Source organism: Nothobranchius furzeri, chromosome 10, assembly GCF_043380555.1.
Source record: "Nothobranchius furzeri strain GRZ-AD chromosome 10, NfurGRZ-RIMD1, whole genome shotgun sequence".
NCBI lineage: Eukaryota > Metazoa > Chordata > Actinopteri > Cyprinodontiformes > Nothobranchiidae > Nothobranchius > Nothobranchius furzeri.
In genome coordinates, this window is record NC_091750.1 from 50,228,863 (window position 1) to 50,247,494 (window position 18,632).

Genomic DNA, 18,632 nt, shown 5'->3' on the forward strand with positions numbered 1-18,632 from the left:
AAATGGTGTTAGATACTCAATGCTAACATTGCTTGTTTTGGGTAATTCAACAGCAGAGTTTCTTTGTAGTTAAAATTCAGTAAAATAAGAAAATACCATAGAAGGCGTTATGATTCCTGGAAGGATGCATATCACATTTAGAAAGAAGAAATGCATTAAAACGGGCAGGTTGTTTAACTTTCACTGTGTCGAGCTGTGGTTATTTCCTGTCCTAATCCACTGGCAGCATCAGGAGCATATCCAGTATGAGCGAGTGTTAGCTCTCCTCCCACTGGGACTGAAGACCCTGAGGAAAATGAACAGAAGCTGATGGTATGACAGAAGGGTGCAGGGGGGAGACATGGAGCCTCGCCGCTCCCCAGCTATTTTACAACTTTTACAAAATAGCCTTTTAATTTTCTGCAGCGTCTGGACTGTCTGCATTGTGCCGGCATCAATCACCATCATCACCAGGGCCTCAGGCACCCCAGTCCCCTGGGCCCTCTCACCGAGTGGCCCCTCGGGCTGATCGCTCAGCTTACTTCTCTCGCTAGCCCACACTTGTGCATGCAAACAACGTGACACTCTGTTCACCCCACCGCCACCAACAAAACTGTCGATTAAACATCAGGAATACAGAACATAACCATTACACCATTAAGGCTCTGATTTTATCCACTCAGAAATGATTCAAACTGGTTTGGAGGAACAGCTGACCATTAGCTGAACTCGTTACTTAAAATCTACGTTTCACTTATGGGGAATATTCACATGAACTACTTTTTTTAGGAGGTTTGATGGTTGCACCCTGATTTGAATCGCTGATAATTCAAAGTGAAGACTTCAGGGAGGATTTCTGGTTTATTATCAGTGTTGCTTTTCTGAGAGCCTGGCGAGTGTCGTCCTCACAGACATCATGCTGTTCCACTTCTCAGCTGAAAATGCTTTCAGGTCAGTTGGCTCAGAGTGGAAAAGGTACAGATGGTCTGCTGCTTTTGCCAGATAAAATTCATAAACTTTGTTTAAAACTGGCCTCGGACACGGCAGCGCGTCCACACGTAGCCTTGAACTGTTTTTATCTCACTAACAAAGGATTGATGTGGTCAAAAATAAACACCCTGGGGTTCAGTGTGTATTGAATGAACATATAAAGCCTCCTTAACTCGTTTTATTGCTGATTTATTTTTAAATTATATAATTTATGAACAACTTGAAAATCTTTTATTTTAACATTTCTTACCCTAATTCTAACTATCCTGCATTTAAAAGGTATTTAAAAGACATTGAATGTCTTTTGTTTATTTGAATGTTAATGAGCATTTTAATAAATAAAAAGGTTATAACAGGTAACAGTTTGATATTTAACATGAAATCATTTCATATAATTTTGTGGTATCTGAAGTATTTTAATATAAAACTGTATTAGGTTTATTCACAAAGGCAATGGTAGTCAGTTTTATTTTTTTCTGTGTGCCCAAAATTATCATTTTATGACAGAAAATGGGCATAACATGCTATCAATGTTGAGCTTGTATGATGGATCCACCTTCACGAGTATTCTGTCCACTATAGGAGCCTTTTATTCAGAAATTAAAAATCAACAAAGAACTCTGGCTTATCTAAATTTTCAGGACAAAGAAGAAATAAAAAACATTATAATGCAATAAAAACCTAGAAATCCTGCTTTCCCTTCTCAGAATGAAACCCCAGTCTTTGAGCCAGATGGTAAACATGTTGTTTATTTTCCGACATTATATTCCACTGAACAATGGAGGCCCCAAAGCTCCTCTGAGTGTTAGCAGAAGAGCTGAAGTCATCCTATTTCACAGCAAGGAGCACAATAAGCTGCCAGACATCCTCCTCACGCTGCCATATTGTGCGCTGCCAGGTATTTCCTGCACTCTATAACTTTCCTGTTCCACTCCCGCCTAATCAGTTCTAATTGACTTTAATTAGCATGTAGTAATTAATTTTGTTTTCTACAAATTATTTGTGTGACTGATCCCAGTGGGTGGCCTTGTTCATCTCGTTAGGGCCAATTAGCTGCAATTAACAAACACTAATGACACGTTTTTTTCTCATTCCAAAACAAACAACACACATGCTGCCAGATTCCTGCACAAAGACCTCTTGTGTGTGTTTGTGTGTGTGTGTGTGTGGGGGGGGGGGGGGGGGGTCAGGCTCTAACTCTCACTTCAGAAACATTAAAATCACTAAAAGGATCATTGATTTCCTTCTTTGCTTTTACGACATCCCCAGCTGGTCTGAGATCAGGATGTTTCTTGACCCAAGATCCCACACCTGCGCTATGGCAAACAAAATCAGCACAAAATATGAAATTTCCAAGCAATCCGCTGCAATCTAAAGCCTGAAATTGGATCTGAGGTCCAAGTTATTGTTACAGCCACATCAGCTTTTATGAAGACAACTACAAATTCTACTTAATTAGAGCTTTTATTAATCAAGATGTGCCCCCCTTCCAAAAGATTATCTTAAGAAAATGTATTCAGATGACTTTTTTTTTAATGGAGCCAATTTTCTCATGACAACACATTTGTAAAGTCCCTTTTGGGATCTGTTCCTCCAGCGGGAGCCAATGACAGAATGAATGCATACCAGGAAATGTGGAGCACCTGAGGTGCTGTCCAGGGTGCTGAAAGCTTACATTTAATATCATATCGCCATAAAGTTGTTGCATTTGTGATCATAAAATCTTATAGTTTCTGCATTACATTTTAAATTATGCTCATGCTTTCGCTGCATTTGTCAAAGATAATTCAACAGATGGTAAAATAGGAAATTGGTTTAAATGGATAAAAATATGTAATATTTAATAATGTAATTGTTCAAGTTAAATTATTTATATATTTTCCAATCAAAACTTGTTTTTGCTGTGATCACTACTATTTAAAAGTATTTGAAAGTTGATATTCAAAAAGCAAGATCTTAAATCAAAAATAGAAACAAGAAAGTTAAAAATAGAAAATGAAATTGTAAACTGGTGAAGAACAGCAGTTCTGGACTAAATTTAACACTCTGATGAGAATAAATCGTCTTGAGAAATTGAATTAACAGGACTCTTAAGGATTTGCACAAAAGTAAAAAGGGAGACATGAACGTTTGCCCAATTATTTTTTATATTGAAAAAAAAAGATTTATTTTTATTTTCCCCTGCCTTTAAATCAAGAACGTTTGGAGTTTAATCTCCGATTTCCTACAGTGGCGCTGCTGTCTATCTGGACCTTCCAGCTATCAGGGACCAGCAGAACCAAGATCCTGCGAGGGGGAGACGCGCTATCTGCGTCCGCAGCGCGCCGATCCCACCCGATAAGATCTGGGAGAGAAAGAGCGCATCAGCAGAGATTAGAACCATTAGGGATCCTTGTCCTTTCAAATGGGATGAAGAATAACGCTGCTGGGCCACAGCATTAATCTGTGTGAGGAGCGCTCAGCAGTTCATCTGTCCCTCTCTCACATGATCATTTGTCACCTGCCACCGATCCAGTAAATAAACTCCCAGCTCCTATTGGGTATTCATCACATCGTTATTGGCTTTCTGGAGAATCGTTCCGTCATAACTAAAGTAAAAAACAGGAAATTGTCCAAAAAAAAACAGACAAGTAGAAGAACTTCGGATTTTAATCCTCCTTAGAAAAAAGTCAAATTTCATATTTAATGTTTTATTTAAAAATTTCACACTTTTTTGTGAAAAAATAACTAAACAAATTACCTTAAAATAAAACAAACACTTTAAATGTTTTCTTTAATTTTTAGTACCAGACTGCTGATAGGGGGATCGCGCTGATGACGTCACGTGTTCCTCCTTGGCTAATAGGCTGAGCTGAACAAGGTGAGCTCATTACAGCTTCTCTCTCAGACGGAGTTCATCAGAGAACACGCGGAGCGCCAATCAGAGCTGAGCCTCTCCAAACGACTCTGGGATTTTATCATCATTTAAACCATAATAAACTATTTGAATTATTTATTTATTATTATTATTATTGCTCTCTGGTGATATGGCGCACCTCGGATCATCCTGACCGGCCCGTTCTGATTTATTATTTTTCCTACAATGCAGAAGAGATGCTGTGTGATGCGACCTGGCTAGGAGTGGCAGACCGGATGTGGATTGTTGCATCGAGGAGATAAACACAAAGCTCGTTCTGGAGGATGCTGGCGTAGCGCAGAACACCCGGAACGAGCTGGATCTGGTGGATTTACTGGATCATATCAACACCCTGCAGCGAGGATTCGGGACGGTGGAGACGGACTCGAGCAGCTTAGATTGTCTGGACCGGAACAAGATGCTCCACTGTGCGGGCTGTGAGAAGCCCATCATTGACAGGTTCTTGTTGAAAGTTCTGGACAGACCGTGGCACATCAAGTGCGTCCAGTGCTGCGAGTGCAAGTGTAGTCTGACAGAGAAGTGCTTCTCGCGAGATGGGAGGCTGTACTGTAAGAATGACTTTTTTAGGTGAGCATCAGCATTTCTGATCATTAGAGGCGGAAATTACGTTCTTGTTATTGTGAAATGTGACATTTTCATATTTTATTAGATATATCTGGATTTGACAAGCAGAAGTAAATAATTTTGGGTTTATAGTCAAATGTGGGGAAATCATTAATATTACTATCAGAACGGTGTTCTTTATTATAATTTAGTGCATGTTTTCATCCTTAATAACAAACATGTCATAAAACTGTTGAAATGCGTGATGAATTTAGTACGTTTGGCTTCATTAAGACCATTTTAAAGGCTGTATAAAAGTTTCTCAGACTTCCGGAAACCCATGTGCTTTGCCACCTGACGTCCTGACAACTTTATCCCAATCAACCAGGAGATTTGGGACCAAGTGTGGAGGCTGCTCGCAGGGGATTCTCCCCAGCGACTTGGTCCGCAGAGCCAAGAGCAAAGTGTTCCACCTGAACTGTTTCACCTGCATGATGTGCAACAAACAGCTGTCCACCGGAGAGGAGCTCTACATCCTGGACGAGTTCAAGTTCGTCTGCAAGGAGGATTATCAGAACAATAACGGCAAGGACACGATCCTCCTGGCAGGTGATTCAAGGGCAATAAAAGAAATAAAAGTGCTTTCATGTTCATGCTGAGTCGCGTCAGGCCGGGTTTGATATGTGTTTGTCTTCATGATAAATAGTGACGACGTGCAGCGATCCGAGTCTGTCCCCGGACTCGCAGGACCCGCAGGACGACGGGAAGGACTCGGAGAGCGGACACCTGTCCGACAAGGACGCGTGCGGGAACGAGAACGACGAGCAGAGCGCCGTGGGGAAGCGCCGCGGGCCCCGGACCACCATCAAAGCCAAGCAACTGGAGACGCTGAAGGCGGCTTTCGCGGCTACGCCGAAGCCCACCAGACACATCCGGGAGCAGCTGTCCCGCGAGACCGGCCTCAACATGAGAGTGATCCAGGTAGGCTTAAAAAAATAATTACACAAACAAACAAACAAATACGTAAGTAAGTAAGTAAATAGGCTATAAAATTATATATATATATATATATATATATATATCATAAAGGGAATGAGATGAGAAAAAAGCCAACATGAGTTTTGTATTTAAACATAATAACAACGAAGAAAGCAGATGCGAGTCATCCAGAAAAAATTATGAGACAAACAACATCCGGAAAAACATAAAAAGAAAAAGAAAAGCTCGAATCATTCAGGTGGATAATAAAAACGGGTTGGGAAAAACATTATTAGAAATAATAATAACAACAACAATAATAAATAATGCTATAAATTATCTATTATCAGCTGTTTTACCAAAAACTCAGTAATATTGTTAAATTGTTAAATAAAAAGGAAAACACTCATCCTTGAGTTCTACTGCAAATAAATAAATAATTTACACATTATAACATGTCATATGGCACCAAAATGGCTGCAGATTTTATTTCCCTTTCGGGTCTTCCGCATTCCTGCAACATGATCTCTGTTTTCTAAACAAATGCATGTCTCTGTCGGTCCTAAAGGTCTGGTTCCAGAACCGGAGGTCCAAGGAGAGGCGCATGAAACAGCTGAGCGCCCTGAGCGCGCGCAGACACGTGTTCTTCCGGAGCCCGAGGAGGATGAGAGCTCTGGGAGAGAGACTGGAACCAGGGGAGCTGGGACACTTCTCCTATTATGGAGGTAACCATTTATGTTGGTTGTTCTTGTGAAGAAAATGGGTCAAGTATGATTTTGATGTTGATTGTTTGGTCATCAAGTCATAAGGAGAAATAAAACACAATTTTTCCTCACTCCGTGTTTTAATCCCGTGTCTCCAAACGCAGATTATCCTGGTGAATATTACGGTCCGGCAGGAAATTACGAGTACTTCCAAGGCCCGCCACCATCGCAGGCTCAGACCCCAGCAGATCTGGGCTTCATGCCCTCCACGGTCCCAGCTGGTACCCCGTTAGGCTCGGTAGACCACCACCACCAGCACCATCATCACCCCGCGGGGCACCACTGTGCGCCCGAAGACGCGCAGTGCTTTCCGGACACGGTGTCTCACCATCCCGCAGACTCACCCAGCCCGGAACCCAACGGACCGGGTTCGATCCACAGCATCAACAGTGAAATGTGCGGCCCCGGTACGCCCTTCACCGGAGTGTCTCTCAGCGACACCGGATACACCAACCAGCTGTCTCAGCCGTCCTCCGAGCTGAGCGAGGGCGCTGCCTGGTAACGCAAAGCACCAGAGACGTATTTATTTATTTATTTATTTATTTATTTATTTATTTATTTATTTATTTGTTTGTTTGTTTGTTTGTTTGTTTGTTTGATAAATACGTTTGAATATGTTCTCATAGGGCCCCATTGTCGAAGCAATAAACACATTTATTTATAGGCTGAATGAAGTGTTTTGAATTCGTTTATTTATTTGGTTATTTACATAAATATGTCTGCCAAACTCCACAGGTGAGCTGAATGTCACTTTTGTTCCTGGTTGTTTGAGACGGATATGATGCAGCAGCATTTAAAACAGAAATAAAGCCAAATTTTAAAGAAACAGAAGCAGGATTTTTCTCCATCATTAAATCAGAACGAGGCAGCAGCTCTTCAGCTCACCTGGACCAACCCCTGTCCCCACCGGAAGTTCAAAAATATCTTTATTTAAAACTAAAACAAACTTGCTTACAAAACATTGTACAACCTCATAAAATGTATCTTTAAAGGCAAACATTTTTGGACTCAAGACGTTTTTAACGCACTTTCTTTTTGATTGATAAGTTTTAATTTATTTATTGAAGTTTGACTTTATTTATAATTATTTTGCTGCACTGTCAATGTAACCACTTTTCACACCCTCCTTTGAATGTGCATGGTTTTATAATGTTTTGTACTTGCTGACAAATGGAGCTCTGTCCATTTTCCTGTGCAAGATGTTAACATGTGATAACGATTTTTAACTGTGATGATACATAGATGATACACTATGTCTCTCAGGACTGTTGGAAGAATATTTCCTCCCTTTATTAACACATTTTCAGTCACATTATAGCTGAAGTCACATAATTTTATATTAGAAACACATTTGGCCACATGAGTCAAAGCATTACTGTTGAAAAACTGATCCAGTACTTTGTTTGGCTGTTCTGTTCATGCGGCCACTAACTGTGATGGTTTGTGTTAAAGTTTGATATAAATAAATGTTGCTAAATTAAAATACAACTCAAATCCTGCACTTTTAGCTATGAGTTTGAGGCTCCTGCAGCAATGAATCTCAAAGAAGTCAAACAGAATTTAATTTAAAAGCTTTCAACAACCGTTTTTCTTTTCTTCATAATTATTATAATATTATATTAATACAATTAAGTATATAATAAAATTAATTAATTATAAAAACTATTAGATTAATGTGGTAAAAAATATGACATAAAACATAAAGATTATGTTACAATTAAATAGAAAATAAAATAAAAACTTCTTAACTCATCTATGATCATGTAAAAACCAAAGCGTCAAACTAAAATCACCAAACGGTCCACTATAACAATCATTTTAATTTAAGCTTCCATATCAGGGAATGGCAACATTTTCTGGTAAAAAAAACATGATATTAGTCATTCTGATTGAAGTCTTAGGAACTGATTATTTTAGAATGATCACATTCATTGACAAAATTAGAGCATTTGCCATAATTTTCCTTCTTGATCTTTGCTATTTTAGGGACAATGAATTAAAATAGGTTATTTTAAATAATGCAGAAAACTGTTTAAATGCTTTACTGTGCATGTGCAATAAGAGATTCTCAACAGCTGGTTTTGTTCTTCAGAAGCTTTCATTGTGCAAAACTTTTAAAATGTGACACAAATTAACGAAACAACGTGCGGAGAGGAGGCCAAGAGAACACAACGTTATCTGATTATGAAGTCACCGCCAGCGAGGCTGAAAGGGGCAGAGAGAGTGTTTTGGAGGATCGAAGAGAAAATTGAGCAAATATTTGCATCAGGAAAGCACACTCAGTAATTTTCGGTTGTATAAATTTTTTTCTGGTCTGATTATGGAAGCAAACAGACACGGCAGCTTCTGCTGTCATGGTCAAAATCACTTTCAGCCTGATCAAAACTTCTTTAACCCTTAAAAAAATCAAAACTATCACGAAGAAAGTTGCTTTTTAATGCAATTGAGTTTCTACAAAAAGGTTACGAGTCATTTCAAGTTAGCCTTGTGAAAAACCTCTGTTTGGAGAGAAAGAGATTAATTGTGAACAGGGTGGCTAGCTAACGCATCAAAGCCAGTGATAATATGGATTATTATTACTTAAAACAAATACTATCTCAAAAATGTAACTGAGGTCCATGAAATAGGAATTTTCTAAACCTTTGGCTGTCCCGACTGCAAAAAACTCTAAATGGCACCCCCAAAAGGGTTTCCAAAATGTGTCCATTTTCCTCATGAAAGTCAGACAAACTTATTGTCGTGTTGCTGGGAGTTTTTAAAAGATAAAAAATTTACAAATTATTTTCTTTCAAACCAGGCCCAAGACAATCTAACCCTCCATAGAGTTCATGTGCAAGAAACTTAGAACTCTGGGAGGGGTCAGCAACCCTAACAGAAGTTAAGGTGAACTTCAAATAATTCTAGACACAAGGAAGACCCTTTGCGACGATATTACAAGAAAATGTATCGAATTCTCATAATTCGTCTGTAATTGCATCATGCCATTTAGAGTTTGTTGCAGTCGGGACAGCTAAAGGTTTAGAAAATTCCTATTTCGTGAACCTTGATGACATCAAGACATGTAAAACCTTTTGTTTTCATTGTAAATTCAGTATATCCAACTGAAATGCAACAATTTTTCTCAAGAGTTTTGAGTCTCATACTTGTGAGTTGCAAACCATACGCTTCAGATTAAACAAGAAACAGTTCAAGACACAATATTTATAGTTTTATTAGGGATGGGAAATTAACGATTAATTATGATTAATTAAGTAGAAAAAGAATAATGCACAAAAAATATTAACACTTGAGCCTGAGCGTCCCCCAATTGGTGGAAAGTTTAGTACCAAACTATCAAAGCCCCATATATCAATAAATACCATCAAGCTACAAGAAACAGCAGAGCCTGGGCTACAAACAACTATAACTACAATTAGGTAAATAATGACAAATCGCTCTTCATGAAAAAACTAAATGAAAGAAAAAAATTACTTTTTACTGTTATTTTTGGAATAAAGCAGGCAGGCAGTAACTTTATCCATATGAACTTTATTACAGCAGGAGGGACAAGCATACCCACAGCATTGATCTCATAACCCTCAGCAGAACTTCCCCTGAACTCTGTACTACACCTTTATATATATTAGCTGTGCTCTAGTGCCACCTAGTGTTCACTTCAGTACACAATAGTTCTATTTACATTTATAATGAGACCAAAGTAATCAAATAGACCTTGTGGTTACATAAATATACTCATTAAAGTATTTGTATGTCAACTGTGCCCCACTAACATTATTTTGAATAAACAAACATAGCTGGGGGGCAAATTTGAAAGATTAAAATGTGATTAATCAAGATTAATTAATTACAAAGCCTCTGATGAATTAGATACATTTTAGATTAAAAAAATTTATTCAGTCCCACCCGTAATTTTTAGACATCTGTTCTGCGACTAGCTGTTAGCCTTTAAGTCAGAACAAATCTTTGTTTCTTCAAACCGAGGCCATTGACAGACCTCAGCATCACAGAAATCCCCCAAATTATAATTTGGTATTAACATTTTATAAAAGTCCTACCATCATATAATAAAAAGTCATCTGTAAATGATGCACAGGACTATAAATGGTAAATGACTTTTATTTTTATAGTGTCTTATAGGGTTTGACAACCCAATCAGTCATTCATTCCTTCACTCACACATTCACACGCTGGTGGGGATGAGCTACGACATAGCCACAGCTGACCTGGGGCGAGGTCTGCTGAACACTGGCTTCGCCGGTCCCTCTGACCACCACCAGCAGCCAAGGCGGGTTAAGTGTCTTGCCCAAGGACGCAACAGCAGAAATTCTCTAGTTGGAGCCGGGATCGAACCTGCAACCATTCAATTACTGGATAATCCCGCTCTACCTCCTGAGCTACTGCTGCCCCTTTATAGTGTACCATGTGTTCAGTGTGACATCATGTTTAAGCACCATAAACCAGGATGTGACTGTAAGGATTAACAAGAACAATCATTTAAAGAGTAAAGAGAAAATGACATCAGGTGTTGTTTGAAGATAAAGTGATTAAATAACATTTTATTGTAGAGCTGAAACAATGCCACCAATAAACAACCGCTATCCAATACAACATTTATCTAAATTCTAATCTCCAATTTAAACGGATAATGGAAGCCGGCATGTTTAAACTGTCCTTTTCCAGGAGATAATGTTTCACTCTTAGTGTAATCTGTGTTTATCTGAACAAAACGCCCCGATGTACACGGAGGGATTTGCATGTCAAACACGAGGCACGCCAATCAATTTCCTCTATCTACATCAGGTCACAGCAACACTGTGGGTAAACCACAGAAAGTTAAGGTTGTTGGTCCTCCGAGGAGAGATTTTAAGTCAGCTAATCGCTCAGTTTCCAAATCGTTGAATCCTGAATGATTAAATCCAGAAAATAAATAAATAAATCAAGATTTCTGTACAGAAAAAGGGAGTTGAATCTTGTCTCAACCTGATATTTTTTGCCAGTTTGGGACTATTATGGTCTGGCAGGAGAGATGTCCTTGGATGAACAACACTGTCATCGGTTTAACAGATTAGTTTCCCCCAAAGTCTCCTTTGACGTTTTATATTGTAAATACAAACTTGGACCATAATTGTTCTGGATTGGAAATAAACTGAAGTTTAAAAATCCATCCGTCCCATAGCTTGTTGGACTTTCAGCCACAACAGGATGTTTCTGGGTGATTCGTTACTGTAACTGAAGACAGATCCCTTTTATTCTTTCATCTACATCTCAGTCGAGCTTATTTTTGGCCTTTTCGTTGTGGCTGCTTCCCTTTGACTCCCTTTGCAAAGATCCAACCCAGTTCAGCTCTATCTACACTTTTCGCCCGCGGCTTTCCCGTCCACTTTCTGCATGAAAATCATTCACACATACAATTTTATAATCAATGCCCACAGTAATAGGATTCCTCTGGCCACGGGCAATTAATACAGTTTTCCCTTCTTTTTTTTCCCTCCACTCCTTGTGCAGATCTCAAAGCTATGAGACATTGGCTTCCCCTCATTTGCATATTTATTGCATTGGACTCAAATCTGGCGAGTGATTGATGTGGAGCTTGCCTCCTGAATTTTTAGCGGCCCATTATTATGAGAGACATGGATGGGACGTGTGTGTGTGTGTGTGTGTGTGTGTGTGTGTGTGTGTGTGTGTGTGTGTGTGTGTGTGTGTGTGTGTGTGTGTGTGTGTGTGTGTGTGTGTGTGTGTGTGTGTGTGTGTGTGTGTGTGTGTGTGTGTGTGTGTGTGTGTGTGTGTGTGTGTGCGTGCTGCGGCGCATCAGTGTACTCCTGATTAAAGTTGAAGAGGACAGAATTAAGCGTTCCCCACCTACATTCTTTTCCTTCAGCATTTAATCTGCCAGGCCGAGAGCAGATTTCTACTCTAGATGCTGACTCGTCATTCATTCACAAAAAAATGTTAATTTTAGTTAAGCAGCAACAAGTAAATAATTTCAAACTAATTTCTAGTTTTAATATTAATTCAGTTATTATTAGACTGGTTTCTGAACCATTTTCACTAAAATCCACAGTTTTTTAAGTCTTTCCTACATGGTGAGTTAGTGCTTTTTCATGGGACTGGTGCATTTTCACAAACACCTCAGCATCGGCTGTGAACACAACACAAGACAAGCTGTATCTTCCAAGAAACTGAAATAAACAATTAATGAATGGTTTTCAATAATTAGCATTTTTAAAACACTAAACTTCCACAGATCATCTGTAAACAGAAGAAGGTAATACGCCTTTTTTAAAATGATTTTCAACATCTCATTTATTCTTATGTTGGTAATGAGCTCACAGGGACAAAAACATCTCAGTGACTTTATGAGTCTCACTTTCAAAGCTGGGGTGCGTAGTTTAAAAAAAAATTAAAATAACTTTAAAATGCTTTAATTTGACCATCTGACCCTGTTCATTGATATAAAGTAGGAAATCTTTCATTATTTATATTACTCCTAAGCCCTTCCTCTGGCCTTTACAGCAGAACGAATCATCTACGTGAGCGTTGACCAATACAGTTGCAAATCCAAAAAAAGGAGCAAGAACGACGCGGTGACGCAGATGCGCTTCCGTCAGCTTAGGACACTAACCTAGCTCGAATGCTAACTCAGCCTACATTGCTAACTTGCCTGTGTATTGGTGGCAGAGCAGTTAAGTGTTTGTGCTGTAATTGGAAGGTTAAAGTTTTGAGCCCCACCCAGTCTGTCACTGTTGTTGTGTTCTTGTGCAAGGCACTAAACCCACCCTGCTTACTGGTAGTGGCCGGAGGGACCAGTGGTGCCAGTGTTAAGCACCCTTACCCCTGTCAGTGCTGCAGCTGTGGCTACAGTGTAGCTCATCGCCACCATTGTGTGCATGGATGCATGACTGATTGTGTTGTAAAGTGCCTTGGGTAACATTTACCTGTTACCATAAATTTCAAGCTAACCGTGGAAGAGGAAGGAGGGAAACAAAAATGGATTCATCTTTTGTGTATTGAAGCTAAGTGATTAGCGTAGCATTCAACATAACCCCGATTCCTGACAGTTTTAGATGTTTCTTTGCTTGAACACTGATTAAAATTAGCAGCTCCTGCAGAACCCGATAAAGGCTGAGAAGATAATTCAGCAAGTGTGTCTGAGCAAGAAGGCATAGAAAACATCACGTGTCCGATAGCGCTACAGTGCTATTTGTTTTTGGCCTGTGCAGTATGATATGGCTTCTAGAAGAGAAGGGGGAGCAGAGGGTGGGACAATTAGTCATTCACATTTCAAAATCTCTCCCTCCTCTCCTTGATGACATCATGCTACACACCATGGCTTCAAGCATGTACTAAATGTATGTGTAAAGTAGGGTGGACGAACAGGATGGAGGTGGATTTAAACAGTGCAGTTAACACCCCTACTGCCTTTATCACTTCTACAGTCAGTATAATAAAACATTTACTATCAAAAGGTTTTCAGCTGTTGCAAATAAACAAGAAACACACTTTTGTTACTAAATTGATCCAACTTGAACACATCATTTACTGTTTAAATTAATCACGCTCAAACTATTTCACTCAAGTTAATCATCAATTTGTCATGAATGTAGAGCTTTTGTTGAACGTTTTCCTGTGAAATCTCTCACTCTCGTGTCCTTCTTGAGATTCTTGAGAACATCCAAGCTACAATATCACCAGAAGCTGTCGAGCACATGGATTTAGCCGGTTGGCTGCACTTGTCCTTCAGAGCCAGAGGACTCTGGTCCCAAATCCACACATTCCACTGACACCACGAGAAGCAGTAAACCAACTGTTCCGTGTGGAGTTGACTTTGCACGCTCCATGATGTGCTGGTGATACATGCATTTTAATGTGGCACACATCTCAGAATGGGTCATCACTGGGCTGATGTTTGCATTCAGCGGAACCCTCACAATCAGCAGCTCTGCACCTACCATAACTCCTCATGAGGAGTGTGAGTGTGCGTTTACTTTGGACTTGTTTGGTAATGAACCATCTTTGATTGTTCTGAGCTTTTCTCCTGCTACACTGCGGTGACAAGTAAAAGCAAATTAATCCATGACTGATCGCTGCAATTACATCCAAGAACATTCCAATTTTTGTGAGATGAACTTATGAAGTCAAAGGATCTGAGAGCAAATTGAAAGTCTGGCCCTCCATAAAGAAATTCGTGTAACCCACCGCCTTTCATGAAGAGTTTAAGAACTTATGGGGTTGAGAAATGGTAGAGTTATAAATAAACTGATGTCTTGCAATCTGTCAGCAACGGAAGCATGAGTTGACGTCTCTCAGCTACTCCCACGCTCAATCCATTACTGTATAATTCACACCGTTGTAGCCATTTTTATGTTTCTAAAGCTGATTAGCTGTGGTAGCCTTTTTGACTTTGATAGACTCCTAATGTTAATCAGTTGTAAACAGACATCCAGCAGGGGCGGTTCTAGGGGAGGTCCAAAGAAGGCCAGTGCTACCCTGATGGCAATTATAGAACCCCCTGGTGTCCCCCCATAGCCTAGAATTTAGAGTCTAGACCGTCATGAGCAGAAGCAAAATCATTTAGCTATGCATGTCGGTCTTGCAACAATCCATTGGAACCGCCATAGCCCCAGCTGTTATTGAGGCCAGCCAATCACAGCATGCTTATTTAGAAAAACATTTCGCCTTCTTCTCTGCTTTTTCCACGATGTATGGCGGACTTCTTCGTTGCCTGACATCCATAGCGGTCCAATCACAGTGGTCTATTGGTTTGATGGGCCAATCGCAGCACTCAGTCAGTCATGTGGATGGGATGTTGGTGAGACTGAGCCAAATTAAGCCAGTGACGACTCTTTAATGATCCAATCACACGGCTCTGTTAGTAGGCTGGATGTCACTGAAAAAAAGATGACAACAGCTTGTTAGAAAGACAACCGAACGCTCCACCCCACAACGGGCCGTGGCTAGACTACATATTCACATTTATAAGATGGCTTGCCAGAATAGCCTTCCTGTTGAGAGCTTACCTAAGCATTAAAAAGTGCAGATTTTTTGTGATAATTTTACTTAATGTAAGATGTGGAAACAACTCATGTGAATGATTTTAACTGAAGTTGAGAAGAGATGCTGATACTTTTTGTCTTGTCATTTAGATAAATAGCCCAGATATCAAAGTATTTTTTTGCTAAACGTTTTGTCTTGAAACTTTTTAAAAAGCTGTTGAATCTGTAACAGAATTGTGGTAATTAATCATTAAAATGTCAAATACATAAAGGTGGAATATGGAACATTTAAATAAAAAGCTATAATTAAAAAGTAATAATAAAGGGCATCCAGGGGTGTGCAGAATGAATTTACAGTTTCTCCTATAAAAGCTATAGTTAAAAAAATATACTAAAACTTTATTTTGAGGGGCACGACACTGGGTTTATGTTTACATCTACCAGCCAACAAGTGGCACTGTTGCGGTAAAACGTCTGCTTGGCAAGAAGAGACTGGGACTGAGTAAAATGGCAGACTTATTAAGTCAAGCAGCTGATTCTGAGCCCAGAAGATGTTCTAATACTGTAGTAAAATTAACTCAGTCATAGAAATTAGCTCTTTCCCTGTACAATTCGTCACTGGACATGGTGCTAGCTGGTCACTTCATGTGTCAGTAGTGAACCAACACCTCAACGGTGGGAAAATGTGTTCTGTTGATGCACTACCACCTCTAAACACTAGGTGTCACTATAGTGGCAGCGTTCCATATTCAACCTTTAAAGAGCAAGTCACCCCCCTCCAGAGACTAACCCTACTCCTATTTCCTGTATGAAAGACGTGCCACAAGGAGGCGTAGCTTGGTAGACCGAGAGGGCGAAGCCACTAACAAATACACTAACAGGCTCACAGCGGCATTACGACATTATATGGTGCCAGCTAACATTATAGGGTACATCTTAGCCATTAGCAATGGCAGATTCAAATTCAAATGTAGAGTTTTTACCTGAAGAGGGCACAACACTAAGTTTTCTACAGAATATTTAAATTTTAACAAAGATGCACTAAAGTGCCAACTTATTGACTACATGTGTCTACAGCATGATTAGACACTAATTTATATAGTTTATCAGCAAAATAAAGTTGGTTTGGGGGTGACTTGTTCTTTAAAGGCAGTCTTTTCTTACAAATGTGCTTCTTTAACTGAGCAGATGGCCCCAGCCTGGGATCCGCTGGGTCCGGTCCCTAGCTGGTTCACATCTGGACGGAACCTCAGTCCGGGGTTCTTTCATTTCAAAGAGAGGGTCGTTTAATACACACTTTTAACTTTAACACAGTTATACTCCAAAAATAACTCATTTAAATTCCTCCTGATTTATATATTATAAACGCAGCTTCTCAGTGGCCTATGGTAGAGTATACACCCTGGGACTGGGAGATCGGGGTACAAATCCCGGTTGGGTCATACCAAAGACTTTAAAAATTGGACCCAATTGCCTCCCCGCTCGATACTCGGCTTTAAGGTGTTGGATTGGGGGAGTTAAACCACAAAATAGTTCCTGAGTGCGACCACAGCTGCAGCTCCCCGCTCCCCGCGGGGTTGGGTCAAATGTGGAGATGAATTTCATCAGTGTGTGATGAATGAATGGGACTTTAACTTGTAACAGGAAAAACACAGGTCTGGCCTTTTGAACCCACCCCTAATCTGGTTATTCATAAAGGTCCCTCTCTCTCCCGCATACATCACCCTCTACGCTCAAACCCTCCAACTCAGTGGAAAGTACCTTTGTGTCTAATGTATCAGTTATGAAAAAAGCCATGTGCAGAGACTCGGTGGTCACTTTCTACTGAAAAAAAAAAACAGTTGTGATTAGACTACTCTGATGAGCACGTGGCAGAAAGCAACCAAACAGCCCAAACCTTATTTAAACAAATGGACAGATCATCTTCATGGTATCAAATACAGCCTAGGGGCCAAGTGAATGTGACAAAGCCTTCTGAAGTTACCTTAATCATAAGACGTTATTGTGTAACAAATAAAAAAAACTTCTTGATATAAGTTGTTGGTCTTTGATCTTTTTTTTTTATAAGATGTTAATTTTTCTGGGGCTTACCAAAGTCAGACACTTTAGTCCTCTGGAGAATTCCCTTGAACTGCAATCAACCCAGGAGTTGATGTATTCCACTTTGGTCTGTGGTAACAGACCACCAGGCCAGCCTTCCCTTCCCTGGAGTCTTGCTGCCAGTATGACTCAAACTGCATTTTTCACTGACATTTGCTCAGAGACTCAGTAGCAGTAGCTAACCTGGCCTTGCCCGCTCCTTTGGCATGCCACGTGGACCCGCCGCTGCTCCTATAATTCCTATAGCAGTCAATGACCCACAGTGATAATTGTGATGTATGACCACAGGTGTGGCATCATGGCTGCTGACCTTTCCACCAGCCCACACTGGGCAACCTTCAACATCATCACGCTTCCCCACACCCCCCTTTCGCCAGCCCCCATCCTGCGTCTCGTGTTTGGTTCGATGTGTGCGGCTCGCCACACTCCACTGGCTCCATGAATGTTAATGTCAGGATGAGGGGAGGAGGGGGCGGTGGGGCAGAGTGATACAGCTCCCATCCACCTGCTCAGCAGCACACACACACACACACACACACACACACACGCTTTTAGGCCTCATTGGATTTTCTATAAAAGTCTCATGTTTAATCTCAAACTTATTGACAACCTGATTAAGAGCAGTATAATAATGTCACCCTTATTTTTATTCTGCATTTGAAAACATCAAGTTATATGAGCACTTTAGCCGTTTGGATTTTCTGAAATTACAAATATATATTTTTTATGAAGTCTATAACATCCAACATGTGTGGTTTGCCCTATTCCATCTGCAGAAGGCTTTCCCTCCATGTGTATGAGCTCCTCTCCCAGTGTTCTTTCAATATTTGCTTAGCTCTGGCAGACTGAAAATGTGTGCATTATGAGGTGATGATCACAGGGTGTCATAATCTTTGACCCCCTGCATCTGTTTGACAGGCTGCCTTCCTGCCCCAGAGGGACTTTTTTTTCTTCCTTTTCTGCACTCTGATGTCCTTGGAAAGAAAATAGGACATATTATTTATTAAATATTCTGGAAAATTGCCTTTTAGTTCTGTTTTATATCTTTCAAAAATAACAAAGATGTGGTTTTCTGAAGTTTAGCTTTTAACTAATTAGTGCTAAAAACAAATCACTATTGTTCCGAATGCTAGCAGGCTGCTTTTTACAGTGCATCTAGAAATATTCTTGTAAAATTACATTTTGTTGTCTCGGTCTTATTCCAACATGGATTAAACACGGGGCGACAATGACACAGGAGTTAAGTGCCCTCCTTGTAATTGGAAGGTTGCAGGTTCGAGCCCCACTCACTGTTGTGTCCTTGGGCAAGAGACTTCACCCGCCTTGCCTGCTGGTGGTGGTTGGATGGACTGGTGGCGCCTGTCTTCG

General features: G+C 40.2%; 1 protein-coding gene across 1 annotated transcript; it reads left to right on the forward strand.

Moving 5' to 3' along the window:
- The first annotated feature begins 3,845 nt into the window (after positions 1-3,845).
- LOC107386595 (LIM/homeobox protein Lhx1) lies at positions 3,846-7,678 on the forward strand. The gene is made up of 5 exons (XM_015961104.3): positions 3,846-4,453; positions 4,818-5,038; positions 5,136-5,410; positions 5,976-6,132; positions 6,276-7,678. Exons 1-5 carry the CDS (start codon positions 4,284-4,286, stop codon positions 6,671-6,673), a joined length of 1,221 nt encoding a protein of 406 aa, XP_015816590.3. The 5' UTR covers positions 3,846-4,283; the 3' UTR covers positions 6,674-7,678.
- Positions 7,679-18,632: the final 10,954 nt, after the last annotated feature.

Bases quoted from the DNA above. Each gene is read 5' to 3' on its own strand.
- LOC107386595 (XM_015961104.3), top strand. From the start codon at position 4,284: ATGCTCCACTGTGCGGGCTGTGAGAAGCCCATCATTGACAGGTTCTTG. The intron at 4,454-4,817 runs GTGAGCATCAGC...CCAATCAACCAG, and splicing joins TGTAAGAATGACTTTTTTAG to GAGATTTGGGACCAAGTGTG. The intron at 5,039-5,135 runs GTGATTCAAGGG...CATGATAAATAG, and splicing joins GGACACGATCCTCCTGGCAG to TGACGACGTGCAGCGATCCG.